Source organism: Fukomys damarensis, unplaced genomic scaffold (genome assembly GCF_012274545.1).
Source record: "Fukomys damarensis isolate Sample0158 unplaced genomic scaffold, DMR_v1.0_HiC HiC_scaffold_24, whole genome shotgun sequence".
In the NCBI taxonomy this organism is placed as follows: Eukaryota; Metazoa; Chordata; class Mammalia; order Rodentia; family Bathyergidae; genus Fukomys; species Fukomys damarensis.
Genome location: NW_022900936.1, coordinates 10,525,578 through 10,546,794, shown reverse-complemented (window position 1 = coordinate 10,546,794; position 21,217 = coordinate 10,525,578). Strand labels below are relative to the sequence as shown.

Genomic DNA, 21,217 nt, shown 5'->3' with positions numbered 1-21,217 from the left:
TATATGTAACAAAGCCAAAATATGGGTACCTTTGTTCAAAACTGAATCATAATGTCAAGATAGTGGCAGCAGAAAATTAAACCAAGATTAGGGCTTTCTAGAACATGACTGTAGACCTGGTGCTGCTCATCTTTGGTGCTGTAAGGAGACAGGAAATAATCAGAGGAACTGTCTTTGATGTGAGATCCAGCTCTGTATGTCCGCTTACAGAAACCACCGTAAGCCATGTGGCAGCCAAGGGTGGGATGCTACCGGAAGTTCTCATTGCTCTTTCCCTTCCAGATTGCTTATCTTACTCAGCTTTACAAGTACTGTCCAGAAGGTGCTATGGGAAGCAGAGATGCAAAATCCTTGTCAACAATTACCACTTCGGAAGCCCCTGTCCGCCAGGAGTGAAGAAATACCTCACTGTTACCTACGCGTGTGGTAAGAGTCCACCTCCAACAAGCTCCTTGAAGAGCCTGCCTCTCTGGGAACCAGTGATCAAGTCAACAGAAAGAGCTTGCTTGGAACAAGCCAGGCAACTCTACACCGGAAGCTCTCTAGTCACTCCAGACTTTCCAGAACCCCCCTTCTATCTTTTATTCTTATTTATGATGCGTACATCAGATAAGCACTGGAATTTTCTGGGGTCAAAATTTGTTTTGAAGAGCACTTCTAACAATCAGATTGGCAGTAGATAGGAAGAGTAGGAGAATATTGAGCAACTAGGGATAAACTTGATGTCCCTGAGAAGTGTGATTCTAATCTGGGTTCTTAAGGAGCTCTCAAATCTATTGGTGTGTCATGCAAATTCACAGAGTGCTGCTTGGTTTCGATTTAACCTTCCAGCCCTGCTTTTAGGCCCTAAATGACTAACTTGCTAGGCTGCCAACAGTTGTTTTATCTACATACCCACAGCATCGAGTCAACAGATCAAATGCTTCCCCTAGAACAATTAAAAACGTTACATGGTGGCACCACTTTGTTTTTCTAATGTCTTTAAATAATAAAACAAAATGCCTGCTTTGTTTAGATTCCAGTTTCACAAAGGTGCATAAAAGCAAATTAGCATTTAGTTATTTTCTGAGGTACTATGGATGCCCAGTTTGTAATCCTAATATGTTGACTATTTTTTCCTTAACTGAGCATAAAAGCAAAAGAGAAGAAAGAGCTCTATCACTAGAGAACTTAATACCTTTTACCCTGCCAAATATCCCTAGCCTTTTGTTGCTGTTACAGCTTTATAGAGATATAATTCACAGAGCATACAATTCACCCATTAAAATATACAAATTAATAGTTTTTAACATATTCATGGAACTATGCAACCATCACCACATCAATTTAAGAACATTCTCATCTTTCTTTAGCATCTCCCCCCAACCCATCCCCTGTACCCCATCCCCAACCCTAGACAACCACCAGGCTGCTTTTGTCTTTATGTAATTGCTTCTTCTTCGCATTTCATCTGAGTGGAATTGTATCCATGTTTCCCTGAAAATAAGACCTAACTGAAAAATAAGTGCTGGCCATTACCATGGTGATGGCTGGCATTTGGGGGCTCTAATTTTCAAGGCTGATTATTTTCCAGCTAGGTTTTATATTCAAAGAAACAAGGTATGTAGCCCTTAAGTCCAGCTTCTTAGTATACATTTTCAAGGTTCAAGTACGCTGTACGTGTGTCATGACTTTATTCCTCTTCGTGGCCTAATAATGTTCCATTGTATCCTCAGACTTTTATATGCTGAGCCCAAAATTTTGCTCCCTGCTGTATTAATGCTGTAATAGGTACAGAGGTAAAACTACATAAATGTATTCTCAAAATAATAGCACCTACATTTACACTGCAGGAAGGCTGAGTTTACCTGCAGTCTTTTTCCCACTGTGGTGTTTAAGCAATTCTCAGTGGCACTGAGCCTATCTGGCAGAGGTTCCCTAGGGTTCACCCTGAGAATTTAGTCCTTTCTGGCTGCTTCAGATGAGTGCTGGCTGAGACACAGGACTGTAACCTGCCAATGGAGGAAAGTTCGCATGTGTCTAAAGGGTGAGGCAAGCAGAGTTACAAGGGCTATGGCTCTGCTTAGCTCATATCAAGAAGGTGAGCTTGGTGGTGGTGCTTGTGCGAGGGTCCATGTGTCCCAACTGATGCTTGATTTCTCTCATTCACTCACTCTGCACACCGGGGCGGGGGTCAGGCTCTGTGTGGCAGGAGCCATGCTGGGCACTAAGCTTTCAGTAGTACACAAAACAACCTATTCTCTGTCCTCATGAGATTAAGTCAGGGCACAGGAGGGCATTAAACAAGTAACCAGACAAATCTACCATTACTCGGTGTGCTAAGTGCTGTATCAGGAAAGGGCAGATGAGACAGCCTCATTGGACTGGGGACATTGGTGTGAGAAATATTCCTAAGCTGAGCTTTCCTCTGGGGTCAACCACAGGCTGCTCTCTGGAGGTTGGGTGAGCATGAGTGGGAGGGGGAAATCTTGTGGGAAGGAAGACAGTGTCGGGGGCACGAGACAGGACCAGGTTAAAGTCTGTGAGGTCTTCAGAGGGGATGCCCTGCGAGGATTCAAACAGGGGAAGCAAACGATCAGATTCTGAATACACAGGAGTCTATGTTCTCTGCCTCCTTCATTTTAGAAATAGGTGTGATCAATGGTATCACATCTAGACTGAAACATAAAAGAAAAGTGTGAGCTCTCCATGTGCTCTGCTTTGTGATGCAATGGAAAAGATCTCACTGGGTCAGGGGGACGAATGGATCAGGGCAGAGTTGAAGCAGGGCGGACAAGTGAAAAGCAGGAGGCAAACATACTCAGACTAGAGTGGCACTGGCAGACATAGTAGTCATTGGGTGGATCTGACAATTATCTGGAAGAGAGAAACAGATGCTCAAGACAATGATGTATTGGAAGGATGGGGTCTGGTTGCAGCTGAGAGGATGGATTGATCTTTGACAGAAAGATGCTATGTATCTCTTGAAACAGGAGGGAACAGGCCATGGAAATGGTGGACGTAGGCAGATCTTGGAGTTTCCATCACATGGCCTCTATCTCAAAAAAGTATGAGATGGGGCTGGGGATTTAGTTCAGTGGCGCTGCCACCTGCCTCGCAAGCGCAAGGACCCGAGTTTGATCTCTGGTACCAAAAAAAAAAAAATTGTATGAGATGAAGTCACCAGCTGTGGGGCATGGGGGAAGAGGAAAGAGGTCTGCAGAGATGAGAAAAGGTTTGACAGAAGTGCCATGGAGATGGAAGGGCACTGCAGTCGCACTGCTGGGTATGCTGAAAGCCTGTGTAGGATTAGTAGGCAAAGTTCTCAGGGACAACTGGTCTACCCAGCAGTGCTGTTCTTCTCAGTGGGGATCAGGTGCCCCAAGAATAGGTAAGAAGAGTGTTCCTCCAAGTTCACTAGCAACAAGCAAAGAGGGAGAGAGGGTTGAAGCTGAGAGACTTTCAGTGAGTGATTATAATGGTGGACTGTTGAAGGTATGCTGGCAAAAAAAAAATCAGGCGGGGAGGGTTAGACAAGGAGGCTTGAGGAATAACAAATTGCACCTCAGCTCTCATCCTCATTCTAAACTAGTTTGAAAAATCTGACAGTTGTATTGACACATGTTATGTTAAATATCCTAAAAGATTCTTCTAACATCACTTTCATTTTCTTGTGATAAATGGGCAAGTTTCTCATAATGACCTGCATTCTACATGGGCAGTGTAATCTCAAGAGCCTGGTTATTCTGCAAAAATCATCCTGGCAGACCCTTCTTCTCCGAGCTCCTTTAGAAAATTCTGACTCCTTCAATGTAAAGTCTCTGGCATTTGTAGAGAGCAGAGATTCTTCTCAAGACTTGTTTTGAGAATGAGCCAAGAGACTGGTGTGAGGAAGTGCCACTGCTATTGGAGAAGGAAGACACGTTGTCTTTAGGGGCATCATTCTTGGTGCCCAGAAAAGATTGAGTTATTTAGCTAGAAAGTACGTGGCGGCAGCTCAGCTCAGCTCTCTGGGTGCTGCCGTGGTCCCGGTGAGCCCCAAGGGTTGGCCAAAGGCCACTTGTCACGGCCTCTTGTGACTCTTGCTGCTAATGGGCCTGAAAGCACCAGAGCTTCCTATACATGGACAGTTCACAGGCTAGGAATGTCCTCTGACTGTCGATCTCGGGACCCCCACATGCGCCAGAATTCAGTTACGCACCCTGAGAATGGAAAGGAGGTTTTCTTGCTGCTGAAGATATCTCACCAGTTTCTCTCTCTCTCTCTCTCTCTCTCTCTCTCTCTCTCGCTGTGCGGTTGAACTTGCACCATTTGATTTGGCTTCACTTCTTCACTTGTACTTCCTGTTGCCGCTCCTCCCAGATATCAGCTGAGCTCAACCACAAACATAACGAGCAATTCTGGGCAGCAAGAGCATTCGGCTTCCTGTCTCTTCTCCCAGCCTGCAGCAGCAGGCAGTGGGCTTGGCCTTTCACAATTCTTGCTTTGTTCTGTGTTAGCTGTCATCCGTCAGCTGCTTTGCCTGCTCTCGGGGCACCGCATGGTCCTGTCCTCAGTGGTGTGCCCTCAGAGAAGTTCGTGTAGGAGTTGAAAGCTTTATTGAGGAGTTACTTATATATCTTAACAGTCACTCATTTAAGGTAAATACAATTCGGTGATAAAACATTTAGAGTTGTGCAACCATCACCACACTCCAGTTTTGCTACACTTGATCTTAGACCAAAGGCCAAGGAGCAATACCACATTCCAACTTTAAAATAGTTCCACAATCCCAAAAAGTTTTCCGGGCTCATTAGCAGTCAGTTCCTTTTCTTGCCTCTTGTCGCAGGGAATCACTAAGCTTATTTCTGTCTCCAGTTTTACTTTTGCTGGATATTTCATATAAATGAAATCCTACAACATAGGGTCTTTTGTGCCTGGCTTCTTCTACTGAGCCTAATGTTTTTGAGGGTCATCTTTCCAGCATGTATTAATACTTAATTTTGTTATTAATTGCATTCCACCATAACTTGTGTTTTTATTTCCCATTTTTTTGCTTTTCAACATTGCAAAAATGGGTATATAATTTCACCTTTCTGGGACATTTAATGAGCATACAGATACCTTTGGTATACATGGGAGTGTGTGTGTGTGTGTGTGTGTGTGTGTGTGAGTGTGTGAGTGTGTGCGTGTGTCTGTGGGTATATCTGAAAGGAAATGAGGAATTCTTCAACTGATTTGAAAAGTGGTTTTAAAATATTATCCAGGGCCAGGGACTTAGCTTGGTGGTGACACCGCCTGCCTTGCAAACTCAAGGTCCTGAGTTTGATCACCCATATAAACAAACAAACAAACAAATAAATAAATATTATCTACATTATACCTTAAACATATTTTTAATTTATTTTTTATTAGTACATGTTTGTAGCACATAACACTTACATTCCTTTTGGGGAATTCTTACATGTACGTAATACATATTTTTTTGTTTTTTGTTTTTTGTTTTTTTTGGTACCAAGAACTGGACTTGGGTCTTTGAGCTTGCAAGACAGGTGGCAGAACCACTGAGCTAAATCCCCAGCCCCGTAATGCATATTAATTCCTTTTTTCAACCTTTTTTCCTTTCCCTCCCACCCCTCCATCTTTTGATCCTTTTAGAAAGATCTTCTTCCCTACTTCCTATCATCTGTCTGATTTTGCTTTTTATTTATCCTTTGGGCTTCTCATATAGGGAGAAACCACGTGATACTTAAGCTTGTGTGTCTGATTTCTGTCACTTAACATTATGGTGGGTCTCGAGATGCATTTCCCTACAAATGACTCAGGGTTGTCTCTCTTTAGGGCAGAGAAGTATTCAAGTATATATTAAATGTACACTTTTAATAAATATACCAAGTTTTCAAAATATTTCTGTTTGGTTTTTAGTTCCCAAGAACATTCTCACAGCGATCGATCCAGCCATTGCTAATCCGAAGCCTACCTTGGAGCAGGAGGATGGTGGACATGGTAATGTTTCTGGCTTACTGCTAGCATTGCTCTTTAGGTAAAGGTAGATGGCCCTTGGGCCACAGTCAGGCACCTGCTGGGAAGACCCCTTTTATTGTTCGGTAAGAGCTGCTTACAAAGTATTCTTCCTGGCTTAGTCTTCCATAATTTAACCAAAAGCCCATTTTTTTTTTTATTTCTGTGACTTTTGGTTATTGCAACAGTCCTGGGTGAGGAACAGCATAGGTATCTAGGACAAGTGTATTACAAACAACCTGGATTAACTGCTTTTGCATTTTTTTTTTTTTATAAAACAGGTATAAACTTCGACCCAAGCGAATCAAGGGTTCTGCAGAAAGATGGAATTATTGTTAGCAACTCCCTGGCAGCATTTGCTTACATTAGAGGTAGGTCAGTGAATTGATGCTTCCTGGAATGTTCACAGATTTTTTGAAAGCCTGATTAACAAATGCACCTCAGTTACAGCACTCAGATAACTAAAGGCACCTGCTTTTAATTTGACATAGCTTCTGCACTGTGTTCTGAGATCCAGAAACACAGATGTTCAAATTCAAGTACAGCTGCTACCAGGCAACCAACAGAGAATCACAAACATAATGCCACACTATTTAGGGCTTGGGCTCCACAGGTATTTTCTCCCTTGAAATGTGGAATGCGTTTCCCAGGTCTAAAATTCGGGAAGGGCATGAGATTATTGAATTCCACTGCCAGCTGGAAGAAAAATGAGTCCGATCATTTAGTAATCAAAACAAGTCATACCCCACAAAGGCAGTCACAAGTATTATTTCTCATGGTTGCCATGGTTTCCTCTGCTAATCTTCCCTGCAAGGATCAATCAGACTCAGCCCTCATGAACTGGCAAGGCCAGAAGTTTGCACCTGGCCTGACCATGTTGTAGATCCTTTCTACTAAGGTAAAAACATTTCATCGTTTCTCATCATCCTTTCCATTTATCTGAAGCCAGATTGCACTTTGGAATGTTGACTGCAAGTTTGCACAGCACCTGCCTGCCTCCTTAGGTTGACTGCATTAGTCAGCTTCCCATCACTGCCACGTAATGTCTGACACAGATTATTGGTTGGCTTTCTTTGTGCTCAGAGAAAATGCCCAGCACCCAAAATTTAGAGGAGACATCTAGTTCGGTTCACGGTTTCCGAAGGTTCAGTCCATACTCAGCTGGTTCCAAGGCAGGAACATCATGGTGGAAGGAGGTCGCAGCAGGGCAAAGCTGCCCAGTTCATGGCAGCTGGTAGCAGAGCAGGGGAACAGTGACAGAGAGATGGGTGAGGGACTAGGTATAGCACTCAAGGCTACATCTCTGTGTCCCACCCTGACACACTCAGAAGTGTGCTTTACTAATTAATTCTCCGGGCAGCTCTTCAGCCAATCAAGTTGATAATTCGTTTAACTGGCACACATAGGCTACATGGGAAATAAAGAAAGGTTTATTTTGGTCCATGATTCTTGAGGTTCAAGTCAAAGATTGGGTTGCCCTGTCTGTCACCCAGAGCCTGTGGTGAGTGTGCCCACGATGGTGGTACACTTGTCAGAGTGAGCAGTCACATCTCAAACCAAAGCAGAGAGAGGGGGGTGCTACGATTCCCCAACCCCCTTTGAGGGTGTGCTCCCAGTGACCTAAAGACCTCCTAGTTGGCCCCTTCTCTCAAAAGTCCAAAGCTCCTCCCACTGCTACCATCCTGAGGACCAAATTTCTACAGAGACCTCAGGGAGACACTCATCCAAGCCGTAGCAGAAGCCAAAACCTCTGAGACCTTAAGTCAACACACATTAGCTACTAGTTAAGGCCTGGTGGAGCTGGGACTGTACGGGATAAACCTTACTCAGGGAAGTAAAGCCTTAAGGAGATACGTGAACACAGGAGAAAGAGTTCAGTCTTGCCATCCTGTGCTGCCATTGTTTTCCCACATCAGTGTTGACACCTGTGGGTGTCATGTGGCATCTGGTTACTGGTTCCTTTCATTTTTATAACCACCCTCCTGTTTCCATATCTTGTTCCTGGGAAGTGTCAAAGTTAAGAAATGGAAAGATGTGTATTGTCAGAAGTGTCCCCTGTTTTCAAAGTCCCTGGAGATCCTCCTTGGAGAAAAGTCGTCATGAAGTTTCTCCAGGGAATGATGGTGGAAGAGAGGGACAATGACATCGGTTGCTGACCCACAGCCTTGCCCTGTGTTTTGCTACAGCTAACCTGTCACTTCCTCTCCAGGGCTGCCTTAGTCTGCTCAGCTTTCAGACAAGGAGTTTAAGCATCATGGGACATAAGGTTATGATCCAGGTGCTAATTTATTCAGTTTCTGATGAGGGTCCTTTCTAGCTTGTAGGCAGCCACCTTCTTGCTGTGTCCTCACATGGCGGAGAGAGGAGGAGGCAGAGGACAACAGGGAGATCTTATAAAACTACCCATCCTGTCAGATTAGGTCCCCACACTCATGACGCCCTTCAGCCTTAACTAACTCCTACCAACCCCATCTCCAGTACTAGTCATGTTGGGGTTGAGACTTCAACACATGAATTGTGGGGAGTACAGTTCAGTCCACAGCCGCACAACCAAAAGGTGAGTCTCTGATCCACCATTCTGCACCAAAGCAGCAGAGAGAGGGTCAGAGGATTTGAACTGTTTACCTGAGGGCACCACGGACAGCGGCCCAGCCCTGTCCTTTGCACCAGGCTGAGGACCAAGGCTGTTGCCGCATTGGTTTCTCTGAGACTTGTCATCTAAATTAGCTTCCCTCCAGCCCAGTCTGTGTTTTCTGCTGCTTGTCATCCCCACCAGTCATAGGATAGACTGATTTGCGAAGTGCCTGTCTCCCGCATGAGCTGTCGGCTCCTTAGGGCGAGTTTCTGCCATCTTGGTGCCAATACCCCTGTGCCGAGGCCGGTGCCGCTGCAGGAGAGGAGCAGTGAGTTAGAGATGGCCAGGTGATGCATCCTGAACTGGCATTATGAGCCATTCTGGGTCTCACTGTCACCCAGAATTTGTCACTTATAGATCATTTTTTAAGTGTGAGAATTTGATCTGCTGTTATTTGGTTTTATTGAGCTATGTTTAGGTGCAGTCATCTCAGCAAGCCGAGCCTGAGCCTGGATTCAACGCCCAGGAGGAAACAGGTCCATATTCATGGTGTCAGGTGTTAGCTAAATGAGGCCATCACAAGAAGTTCACGACTCAAGTCACAAAGGTCCTGGTGGAACAGGTGCCTCCAGCCTGCCCGTGTCCCTCCCTGCTGTGCTTGGTCTGTGGTGCACAGGGCAGTGCCCTGCAGTGGTTTCAGCCTAAGCCAACAGAAAGTGTCAAGCACCACCCTCCTCTCTGTTGGACAGGGGCTCAGCCCACTCTTGGGCACCTCCTTACCCAGAGTGACAATGATCTGAGGGATGGACAGAGGTCCTGTGTGCCCTGTAAAGAAGAAGCCAGTGGCGAGGGCAGCGGGGAACCTAAAACATGACCAGGGCAGGCTCCAGCCCAGCCCAGCCAAATGAATGAGTTTATCTCAGAGGACCTTTCCCCACTCAGGCTGTGAGTAATTTCCACACATTAGTACAGTCAGCTATACAGGGGACAAGTAGACAAGAAAACAAAGTTGAGGTCCTTGGCCTGCGCTCAGGGGACACAGAGGCTGGTGAAAGGGACACCAGAAGAGCCAAGGACCCTGATAAACAGTTTCTCCTGCGGCCACTTGAGTGCTCTGTGAGACCATATTTTTTTTCAAACAGAAAAATTTGAAGTTAGAGGTAGTGTGAGTGTGTGTGTGTGTGTGTGTGTGTGTGTGTGTGTGTGTTTCCTAGGAAGGCACTTTGCTAGGCTCAGCATGAGCCCTTGTCCCCCGGCAGATTGTGCCTGAGGGGACTTATTTATTCAGTCTTTCTTCAGAACACGACCCCACCCCTCCCATCCCTAATTAGTAACTAACCTAATTATGTCTCTCTGGCATCTGGCTTGGGTATTTACCTCATCTGTGCCTGCGGGCGTGCCTTTTGTGGCCCAGCATTTCCGTCCCTGCCCCTACTGTTTGAGAATGTGTGACGGACATAACTGGGGTAACTGGGGGTCAGGCTCACAGCTCAGGGCATCACGGTTTCATAGGAGAGCAGCTCTCGCATATCAGACAAATATGTCTTTAATCACAGATTCCAAAGTCACAGCTCCCGATCCCCTGCCAGGAGGACAATGAGAGATCAGTGTTGCCTTGTCACGGAGGGACGGGCTCTGGTGTGTTCCCACGGCCCGATCTTTGGTTCTGTGACAGCGAGTTACTGTCACGTTCCTAAGTGCTGTCAGATCAGGCTCTGGGACACCTTGTGCTTTCTCTTAGAGGACTCTGCCCCGAGCTGCTGCCTGGCTCCTTCAAAGCCACCAGAGTCCCAGGAGGTGGGACCCTTGCCTGGCTCCTGGATGTCTCATCAGAGCATGAACAAATGTGAGCAGGACTTGTGTAGGCTGCAGACCAGGATCTAAAGGTTGAGAGAGGCTTTCAAAGCCACTGGCCACCAGACGGAGGGTCCCAAGAACAAACTGCAGTCAACAATGAAAGCCATTCCCTTGTTAATTTAGAACAATACCAACAAAAACACAGTGTGAAGAATCCATTCAACCACAATAGAAATGCCTTTATTTTTCCAGGGTATGTAACAGAAAAGGGATCCAACTGATCTTAGAAAACAGATGAAATGTTTTCTGTGTAAAGCCTGGGTCCATGGAGGAAGCCATGGCCTGAACCTGGGTCCCACCCATTGGTGGCTTTGGACAAGTGACTCCATTACAACAGAGGGGTTGGGCCAGCTCATCTCTGAGATCCCATCTGACTGCCATTCCGGGGTTGTGCGACTTCAAATGAAGGGATCCAGATGAATAGGAAGCATGGTTCGTACGCACTTGCCAAGAGTTGCCTGTCCTCCCCATCTTTGGCCACTGGGTCTTGGGGGGTTGATTTGGATGAGCCCTAGAGAGCAAGCATGTGGCAGGAGTGTGCCTGAGCCAAGCGGCACCAGGGGTCTTACGAGTAAGAAGCTGTATGAGCAGCAGCGCCCAGTACCCCTCCCTGGAGAAGGGGAAGAGGGACTCTTCCATGGAGCCTCATCCTCAGGGCACCAAGCCTAGTGCTTTGGCCCGTGATCCCCTCTGCTAGGCTAGGGCAAGGCCAGACGAGGCCAGATGAGGCAGGAGGAAAGAATGCTCCAGGCTGAAGGAAGAGCGTGTGCAAAAACACCAAGTGGGAAGCTCTCCAACCCACGTGAGGCACGAGAGCTGAGGGTGCAGGGGCTGGGTCACAGCAAGCATCGACAGCTGAGGTCGGGACTTGACCTTCAGCCCACAAGGACAGAGACGATTTGCAGGTTTTAAATCAGGCAGGGATGGGGTCAGATGTGCGCTTTTGGAAAGATGTATAGCGGCCACACACAGAGAAGGTGGAAGGAACAAAGGTGGAAGGAGACTGGGAACGACTTGTCATCTGGGAGATGGAGGAGAGCAGCGTTCATCATTTTATTTGTTCAGATAAATTCACTAGGTCAAGAGACCCTGTAACAAAAGTGAAAAATAAGCCATTCACCAGGAGATAGTAACCGCAGACTGTCAGAAAATTATTCCTGAGGATATGTAAAACGTGAATTTTTTATATGTGAGAGGGAAATGCAGACCACAAAAGAGAAAAACCAAATGTGCAAGCGACGTGAACCAGCCTGCTGGTCAGAGGAATCACACGTGTGAAGACATGCATGTCTAATTTGCATCTGGCAAGATACAATTTTATACCAATGTGACTAAAAAATTTAGTCTTTTCATAGCAAGTGGGAAGAAGAGGAGGATTCAAGGACTTCTGCCTCCCTGCAACCATTCTGGAAACCACTTGGGCAAAATTTCCCGAAATTGAAATTCATGTACCCTAAAGCCCATCTGGTTGGCTCGTAGGGCAACGCCCAAGAGAAATGCTCACAGATGTACACAAGGACATCAACAAGAAAGTTCATGGCTGCAGGGTCCACGGGGACAGAAACCCGGCAACAACCCAGGTGCTGGTCTGCAGAACAGTGAACAAACTGTACAACCGTTGGGGCAGTGGAATATTATACAGCAATGTGATATTAAGAAAGAAAATGCAAACAAACAAAAAACACCAAGTCCCAAACACTATCTGTAACATTATATTCTTATAATAAAGTTTCTAGGACTATATAAAGATCCAAAAATATATTTAAAAAGCAAGAAGTAATGAGCGTGGGATTCAGGTGGTAGTTACTGAGATGGGTTTTATGATTTAGATAAAAATGCCCCCCCAAAGAATCATGTGTTTAAAGATGGGGCTTTTTCAGGATGGGCGCTTGAGACAGGATCGTACTATGTAGTCCAGTCTGGCCTTGAACTCAGAGCAATCCTTTTGCCTCAGCCTCCCAAGTGCTGGGATTACAGGTGTGCACAGCAACACCTGGCTCAAAGGAGGAGTTTTTGGAAGGCAATTGGCTCATTGGGCAGGCACTAACCTTATCACTTAATGGGCTAATCCATTAACGAGGTTATAGCTGAATGTGCTGTTAATAGATGGGACCTGTTGGAGGGAGTAAGTCCACTGGAGGCATGAACCGAAGGGTAGAAGCCTGACTGTAGCCCTAACTTTTCTGGCTCTCTCCCTTCACTCTTTGCTTCCTGGCCACCAGGAGGTAAGCAGCTGTCCTCTGCCGTGACCTCCTACTATGATGTTTCTGCCTTGCAGCCAGGTGACCATGGACTAAATCTTCTGAGCCACGAGCTACATAAAACTTTCCTCCTCTAAGTTGTGGGCATTGGGTATTATGTGCCAGTGACAAAAAGCTTACTAACACAGCAAGGAAAGAGGAGATAAGGATAGGAAAACACAGGTTAGACACAGGTTGTGGTCCAGATCGTGTAGGGAACTTACTCATAGCACAGGTATATTAAAAGTACTTTTGTGACTAAATACAGAGAACCCTGTATCAGCCAGTATGTCACATCCTGAGGATTAGAACTATTTTAATCCCTCAAAATAAATAATTAAATAAGTACAAAAATAAATCCACTTTGTAGCACAGCCCTCTAGAACCTGACTCTGTCCTCTGCAACACCACTGCTGGGACAGTTGGGCTGGGGTAGGTGATCCTTGCTCCTGGGATTATAGGCTCTCACCTTTCCACAGTGACTGGAAAAAGAAGCAGATGGCCTGGACTCCCTGCATGCCACAGCCTCACTGCCAGCATTGTGTTTTCCAGGATGGAGAAGCTGAGTTTTGGCTGCACCAAATACTGGCACAGAGCTTCAAAGTACTGGAGAGACTGGGACTGGTGCGAGGGGCTGGGCAGAGAGAGGCGAAGAGGAGGATTGCAAGGGCAGCACAATGTCTTAGTTCATTTTCTGTTGCCAATAACCCAGGGCCCCGGAGTGGGAGAGTTATAAAGAAAGCAGGTTTCTTTGAGTTCATGGTTCTGCAGGTGCCAGGTCAAGGCCTGAATTTGGTGATGGCCTTGTTGATGGCCAAGTCCCAAGGTAGATGGGGGCTTCACATGGCAGCAGACAGGGAGTGAGTGTGTGTGTGTGTGTGTGTGTGTGCACGCCCACACACCTGTTCTCTTTTCTTATAAAGCCACCAGGAACCAATCACTGGGGCTGCACCCTGAAGACCTTGTCTAATGTTAATCATCTTTCAAAGGCCCCAACTCCAAAGAGTAGGCAGGTTAAGGTTCCACCCTCCTAATGGTTCACTGCACGGATTACGTTTCAACACCTGAACTCGGGACACTCATCCAGGCTACGGCGGGAGGTGAGGGTGAAGTCAGAGAGCAGGCTTTGGTCTACAGGGGAGGAGGAGAAAAGCTCCATCTATAGGACCAGGGCTTTGGGTCTTAGGAGCCTTTGTTCCCCACTATTTAATGACTTCATCTCAAGTGCCACTGCGTCCACATCTCCAATCTGCCATGACTCCCGGAGGTGGAAACAGCCCCGGCTTCTCTCACAGAGGATCCATGTCTCTATCTGACCAAATCCCGTCACAAACCTGACCCTTAAGAAAGTCACACTGTTGCTAAGAGCACTACACACGCAACCCACTGTCCCTTCCTCCGGCCAAGATAAATGCTGAATTCAGACATCTGTGCCCCAAAGAGTGATGAGACGGCCCTGCGGGGGTGGTGACAACAAAGAGCTGCACATCTAAGTCCAGCCTGTCCAGCAATGGCTGCAGCTGCGGGGAAGGAAGTGGACGGGGAGGTTTCCAGTTACAGGAAGATAAGGCGCCCCAGTTCCACCTCTCCCATAAGACCTCATTGGCATAAGCTGGATCCCTTGGCTAGTGTGAAATTTAGCAGTTTTGAAACTCCAGCCTGGACCTCTGGGGAAGGACAGGGATGGCAAAGACAAGTCTCCATTATTCTCCTGGAATCAAAGGAGTGACACTGTGCTTAGCAGGGGGTTCCCCCAGCTGAGATTGCTGAGAAAAGGCAGGGGCACCAAAGTGAACCCCGCAAGGAGCCCACCCAATGTTTAAGATCGGCACTCCGGTCCTGGTTCTGCACTGAGCTCAGGCAGCTGCTTTCCCTCTGGGCTCCAGATTGAGCATCTGTATCAGGGGGCTGGCAAAGTGTGGCCCAAGTGTGTAAATAAAGCTTTATTGGGACACAACCATGATTTCTGCCTCACGTAAGATCTCTGGCTGCTTTTGCATTACAACAGCAGAGGTGAATATCTGCAGCAGAGACCAAATGGCCCACAAAGCCCAAAATAGTTACTATCTGGTCATTTACCGAGCAAGTTTGCCAACTCCTGATCTAGAATAAGAGGGAATTGGTCAGGTGTTGTGCACACACCTGTCATGCCGGCACTCAGGAGGCTGAGGCAGGAGGATCACCATGAGTCCAAAGCCAGCCTGCACTACACAGAAAGGCCCTATCTCAAAACAAAACAAAACAAAAAACAGCAACAACAAAACCCTTTCTCAAAAAAGAAAATGAAGTAGAGAGGCAGCTTTGGGCCCTATTCCCAGTACCACAAAGAAAAGGTGAACACTGGCAATGACAGTCAGTGGGAGAGCACTTGCCTAGCATGTGTTGAGGGCCTGGGCTCAATTCCCAATACCAAAGGGGGAAAGTTCAGATACACACTTCATGCATAAATTAATTCTGCATAATCAGCTACAGCCACTAATAGCTAAGACTTGATTGAACACTTACTACGTGCCAGGGAGTATTGTAAGCACTTCACAGGAATGAACTCTGTGTCCATCGCCTTGTTCCTGGAAAAAATGCCTGACATCCACAATTTAAAGGAGGGGAGGTTTATTTTGGCTCATGATTACAGTGCCTGGCAGGCTGGCTCCACGGCAGGAAGGCATGGTGGGAGGACCTGCTTCTGTCATGGAGGCCAGAAGCAGAGAATGAAGGAGGAAGTGGGAGGGAGACACCAACCAGGTTACCCCCGCAAGTGACCCGCCTCTCCCACCCAGTCACCTTCCAAACATGAGGCTGTGGGGCTCATTTTAGATGTAGACCACTACTGGTCTGAGTCTAAGTTGAAGGGGGATCTGGCTCCTGTGTCCTTCTTTTGTGTGTCCTCTGATGTGCATGCATCTAACTATGATCAAAAACTTTAATCCCTGGAGGACAGAATCAGTTACGTGTGGATGGTTCCAAAGATGCTGTCTAGGACTGCATAGGTCCTGTGTGATTTGGAATGGTAAAGACTGACGCTCCTTCCAGCCACTCACGTACTCTCTTCCTCCCACAGCCCACCCTGAGAGAGCCGCCCTGCTATTTGTGTCCAGCATCTGTATCGGCCTGGCCTTCACACTGTGCGCCTTAGTCATCAGAGTGTCCTGCACCAAAGACTTCCAGGAACTGCGGCTGGGGAGGGAGCACCTGGTGCCAGGAAGCAACAAGGCTGAGGAGGACAGTGAGGACGCCAGGGAGGAGGAGGACTCCTCTGACTCTGAATTTCCAGGGGAACTATCGGGGTTTCATAGGACTTCATATCCAGCCTACAGCTCCATAGAGGCTGCAGAACTGGCAGAAAGGATTGAGCGCAGGGAGCAAATCATTCAGGAAATATGGATGAACAGTGGTCTGGACACCTCACTTCCGAGAAACATGGGCCAGTTCTACTGACAACCAGATGCATCTTCATGTGATCACACTTTCTGAAGAAGGGAGGATCCAAAATGTCCCTCCAGGCCTGTTTCACTTGTACCTTCTGTGAAGGAGAATTTGTCGTGTCACCCAAGACTGGTGAAGCCAGAAAGCTGTCGAAGTTCAAACTGTTTACAGCACATCCCAAAATAAATTAAGAGAGTAGAGCTCCTTTTGTTCTATACTTATTTGAATTCATATCTATATGTTAACGAGTCTACACGTAACTAAAATTCACAGTTCCTGAGCACTTATAATTCCAGGTACTGTCTAGATGTTCATCATGTACTAAGTCTTTTAGTCCTCACAATGACTTCATGATACAGCACAATTATCCCCATTTTACAGATGAAAGAAGACCCACAGATAGCCATAAAAATATGCTGACACTCAGGACATGAGTCATGAGGTCAAACATGAAGTCATGAGTGACTTTGCTTCCTAACTTTGTTTAGAGCTGGTATCAGCAGCAACAACAAACTTTTTAAAGGACAAGATGATGAACGTTTTAGGTATTGTGAGTCATCATTTCTGTTAAAACTACTCAGCTCAGGGCCGGGGATTTAGCTCAGTTGTTCTGCTGCTGCCTTGCAAGTGCAAGGACCCAAGTTCGATCCCCAGTACAAAAAGAAAAACTATTCAGCTCAGCCATTGTAGTTCAAAAGAAGCCATAGATAACACACAAGGAATGTGGCTGTGTTCCAACAGAACTTTATACATAGATACTAGAATATGAATTTTATTTAACTCTTGCATGTCACATGTTTCTTCTTTTTAAAATCACCCATTTAAAAATGAAAAAAAAAATTAGCTTCAGAGGTGTACAGAATCGGTCAGCAGTCTGTGTTTGGATTTGGCCTGCGACCTATGTTTGTAAATAGTATGGCCCAGAAAAACGTTGTCAACTGTGGTGTGAGTTTAAAACTGCAGAGCTTCAGGGTCCAAAAGCCATCAACCAGAGGGCAGAGGCACCAATGAAGCAGCAGAAGAAAGAGAGGTTCCAGGAAACAGATTCCTGTTAAAACTGGTGGTGGGCTCCTTTTGAGGGCTCCCCCTGGTGGACAGGAGGCTTACAGCTACCATATAAAAAGATTTCTGCTTTTTGGTCCCAGTGCGGCTTAGAGTATAAAAATGATTGTTATATCTAACTTGCCTGCTATGAAAGAGCTTTCCTTGCCTCCTCGCCTTTCATTCGCCCATCAACTCTGAAAATCATACGGACGAGGAGGCTGAAGGCTCACAGGTGGAGTACTGGGGCCACTCACACAGCCGGAAAGGGCTGGAGCTGACAGTCCCAAGCGGTGAGGTAGTGGTAATGACATAGAGAGCATCTCTGTCAGTCCACCGACCATCAGGGTGAAGGACCAGTCCTAGAATACCCAGGAGTGAGTGGGGAATGAGGAGGCCCCACTGCCCAAATTAGGAGTAGGTCTTCGATAATTTTTTCTTAAGTGAAATTGAAAGTCACATAACAAACTAGTTCTGAAATATTTCTATCACCCCAAAAGAAAACCCTGTACACACTGAGCAGTCATTTCCTATTTTCCCATCCCTCAAACCTTTGGCCAGAACCTACTTTCTGTCTCTATGAATTTACCTGGTCTGAATCCTAAATGGAACCACACACCATGAAGTCTTTTGTGGCTGCTTTATTTCAGTTCATAAAATGTCTTCGAAGTTCATCTGTGTTGTAGCACGTGTCACTATGTCACACCTTTTGGTGACTGAGTCATCTTCTCTTATAGGAATAAACCACAATTTGGGGTTTGGGTTTTTTTTTTTGGGGGGTTGTTGCAAATTGTGCCACCGTGAACATTCATGTGCAGCGTTTTGCCTGCAGCAAGATTCTGCAAAAACAACTACAGACAGAGTTGGAGAAAAATCCTGTGGTTCCCATTCAGTGGAGGAAAAATGGAAGCCAAGATGAGTCAGGACGTCACCTCTCTTCCTCTCTTCTGCTAGTGTCAGTGTGAGTAGGGACTGGTTAAGATGGGTATCACATGGACAACGGGGCATTTGGGCAGAGATGGAGGACTTCCGGGTACCGGGAACCTCAAACAGGGTACAGGGGATAGAGAGAAGTTTAAATCAGCCATCAGAGAGAAATCAATTATATTATCATAGCAGAGAATGATGTGGATTCTACTGTCCAACTTCTTCATAATGATTTTGTTCAAATCAAAGAGAATCCTGACCTTTTATATCCCTGAGCCCAGTAGGAAGCATTTGGAAATTTTCCCAGCTCTCAGAGTGGCCTCTTCCAGCCTCTGTTTTCAGTTCCCAAGCTGTGTCTTCTCTGGCTTTGAAATCATAAATACCGTCAGTCTGCGACTTTTCTTAGAACTGAGGAAAATGTGGCAGCAAAAGGTGGTTGCCGTTTGGATAAAATGCAGTGCCATATGTTAGCCATAAAGCCCATAAAGCTTATCTTGAATTCTACAGTGGTTTTCCCCTTATCAGACTCTCCCTACTGCTAGCATGTACACACACACACACACACACACACACACACACACACACACACACACATGCAGTATGCATATCCCCCCTCCCAGGGATCCTACAAAGGCAAGCTGAACAACAGGCCCGCCAAAGTGAGACACAGTCCTTGGCCTGAACAAATACAGTGAATTATTTATTTGCATTTGTTGAGCTCTGAAAAAGAATGTCACGTTCTTCTCAGGGAAGAAGCCTGAAGAGTCCTGCTGAGATTGTGTTTGGATGGGCACAAAGCCCAGGAGGAAAATGACCAAAGCAGATTTGGATGAGTGGTTGCCACTGGACCGTGGGGGCTGGGAGGAAGCCCCTGGTCAGAATCCTCTCGGGGAGCCTGGGACATACATTGGCAACTGCCTCTCAGTGGTTTGGGGCATCTGCTGTTTCCAAGCTGTGGGGCTGCGAAGTCCTAAGAAAAGCAGCCAGCTCTTGCTGGGAGGTTTGGCCATGATGCTGCCTCAGTTGCTTGCTGCCAATGCTGACTTTCAAGACATGACCCTCCTGCTGTGAAGTTCTGCTCATTAAGATTCACCAGGGCTTGGAGGGGCCGCTGGTGCTGTGTAGCAGGCATGACGTTTGCTGCTGCCTCCAGGACAAGCAGGGCAGACCTCGGGGCCAAACAGGCCCTGGGGAGCCCACCAGGCAGCCCCACTGTTGGCCATAGGAGGTGTAGCACATGAGGCTGGGGCCCGTGAGGTCCAATTTTCCAAATCAGGAACTCAGCTACCTTGAGGGGTGGCTGTAAATAGATGGTCTTTGCCTGTTTTCTTCCTCATAGAAAGGCCCCTTCCCATTTTCCTACAGGGATTTCTCCAGAAAGTACTTACTCAACAAATCCTAACTGCAAGAATCTCAGTCTGAGGACACGGCTTAAGGTGACCAGTGGGAGGGTCCATGCTGTGTGCACCTGTCAGGCTCTGTTGTCCGACACTGCTAGGGCAGCCTCACCAAAGAAACCTCAGGGACCCACCTCTCTAGCAAGGGGTGTCAGGAAGTCAGCTATCTGCCTGACATCCGGGAGTTCTGGGGAAAGGGCATCCACAAGACCCCCTTTCCCGGTTCCACCACCCCTGTCTATGAGTCACTGGAAACTTCTTCCTCCTCCAGGTCACCTGAGTAACCGAAGCCTGATGCTGAGAACTCCTAGCGAGTGTCTTAGCCCATTACCTGTTGCTTAACAAAATACCTGGGACCGCGAAATTTATAAAGAATAGAAATAGATTTCAGCTCCTGAATCTGGAGGGCCAAGAGCACAGTGCTAGCATTGCTTGGTTTCTGGTGCATGGTGGCAAAACAGAAGGAGAAGCAGCACTTGTGGGAGAGAGGCGACACAGAGAGAGAGGAAACAAAGCTGAGGAAGCTAAGCTCCTTTTATCACAACTGGTGCCCAGGCTCACTAACCCCCTGTCAAGGGAACTGCATTAATCCCTTCACAAGGGTGAAGACCTCATGACTTAGTCACCTCTTAAAGGCCTAACTCCTCTCAACAGTTATATTAGAACCAGATCTCCAGTACATGCATTTGGAAAAAAGCTACATCCAAGCCATACCTGCAGTGTACCTCTTATCCTCTGTCTCTGGGGCTCCATGCATCTCCCAGAAGCCTGCATTGCCGCTGTTGAAGATGAGACCCTCTGAAAAATACCACCACCCTAAAGTTTCCACCCCATGCCTGTCCCTCACTCCGGGTCCCCAGGAAACTGGTGTCAACCACCCTGGACTCTGGGTCGCTCTTGCTTCCCAGCTTCTGCTCTGATATGCTCCGGCTCGGTCTTGGCTGACCATTGGTGCCTCAGTTTCCTCTGTAAAATAGCAGAGTTACAGTGTCCCCTTCCTGGTCCTGGCGGGAGTGACAATGCTTTGCACATAAGAAGAGCAGCAGCAATGCATGTAAGCCATCATCACAGAGTGCTTCTTCCTCCTGAGAGGTGGCATCCAGCCTGCGGGGTGGCTGAGGCTGCACCATCTGGACCACACCAAGGGCATCTTACAGGACTCACGGGTGTCACGTGCACATGGCGTGGTGGGAAAGAAAACCACACCTTGTTACAGAGCAGAGTTTGGGGGTAGGGAGAATAATTTTGTCGGCAGACCACAGAGAAAAGGGTCAGGGCCTGAACTTCCTTGGATTCTGCAGCAAAGTCCACTGTGAAGGCTCCCAAACAGACCTCAGAGACCCAGCCCAGCATTGGCAGGGAACTTAGAACCTGGAACTGCGGTCCTTTGGGTCTCAGAAGCCCATTGTAAGACTGCCCACCAATGCAGAATTGGCCAAACTCCACTCCCGACTGGATGGTGGCTTCAGAGACTAAATCCTCAAGAATCCAACTCCATGCCCTGGTCCACGCCTAGAAAGGAGACAGAAGGGTCCACCATGCCCATCCACCATGTAAGGGGAGACTCAGAAAGTCAGCCAGTGACACAGGGCCTTGACATCCTCTTAATTTCTTAAGAATTTCAAGTCGCCGGGGGTGGTGGCACATGCCTATAATCCCAGCACTCGGGAGGCTGACGCAGGAGGCTCTCTGTGAGTTCGAGACCAGCCTGGTCTACATAGTGAGCTCCAGGTCAGTCTCAACTACATAGTGAGACCCTGTCTCAAAAACCAAAAAAA

General features: G+C 47.0%; 1 protein-coding gene across 4 annotated transcripts in view; it reads left to right on the top strand.

Moving 5' to 3' along the window:
- Window positions 1-16,335, top strand: part of Eva1c (eva-1 homolog C) — a 90,132-nt gene extending 73,797 nt beyond the window's left edge. For 3 of the 4 annotated variants that reach the window (XM_019205185.2, XM_033768188.1, XM_019205187.2), the window contains 4 exons: window positions 283-426; window positions 5,884-5,964; window positions 6,261-6,350; window positions 15,710-16,334. In XM_019205185.2, coding sequence (XP_019060730.1) covers window positions 283-426; window positions 5,884-5,964; window positions 6,261-6,350; window positions 15,710-16,086 — 692 coding nt within the window. In that variant the 3' untranslated portion in view covers window positions 16,087-16,334. Of the gene's footprint in view, window positions 1-282; window positions 427-5,883; window positions 5,965-6,260; window positions 6,351-15,709 lie in introns of all 4 variants that reach the window. The other variant, XM_033768189.1, reaches the window with a different exon arrangement.
- The last annotated feature ends 4,882 nt before the right edge of the window (window positions 16,336-21,217 follow it).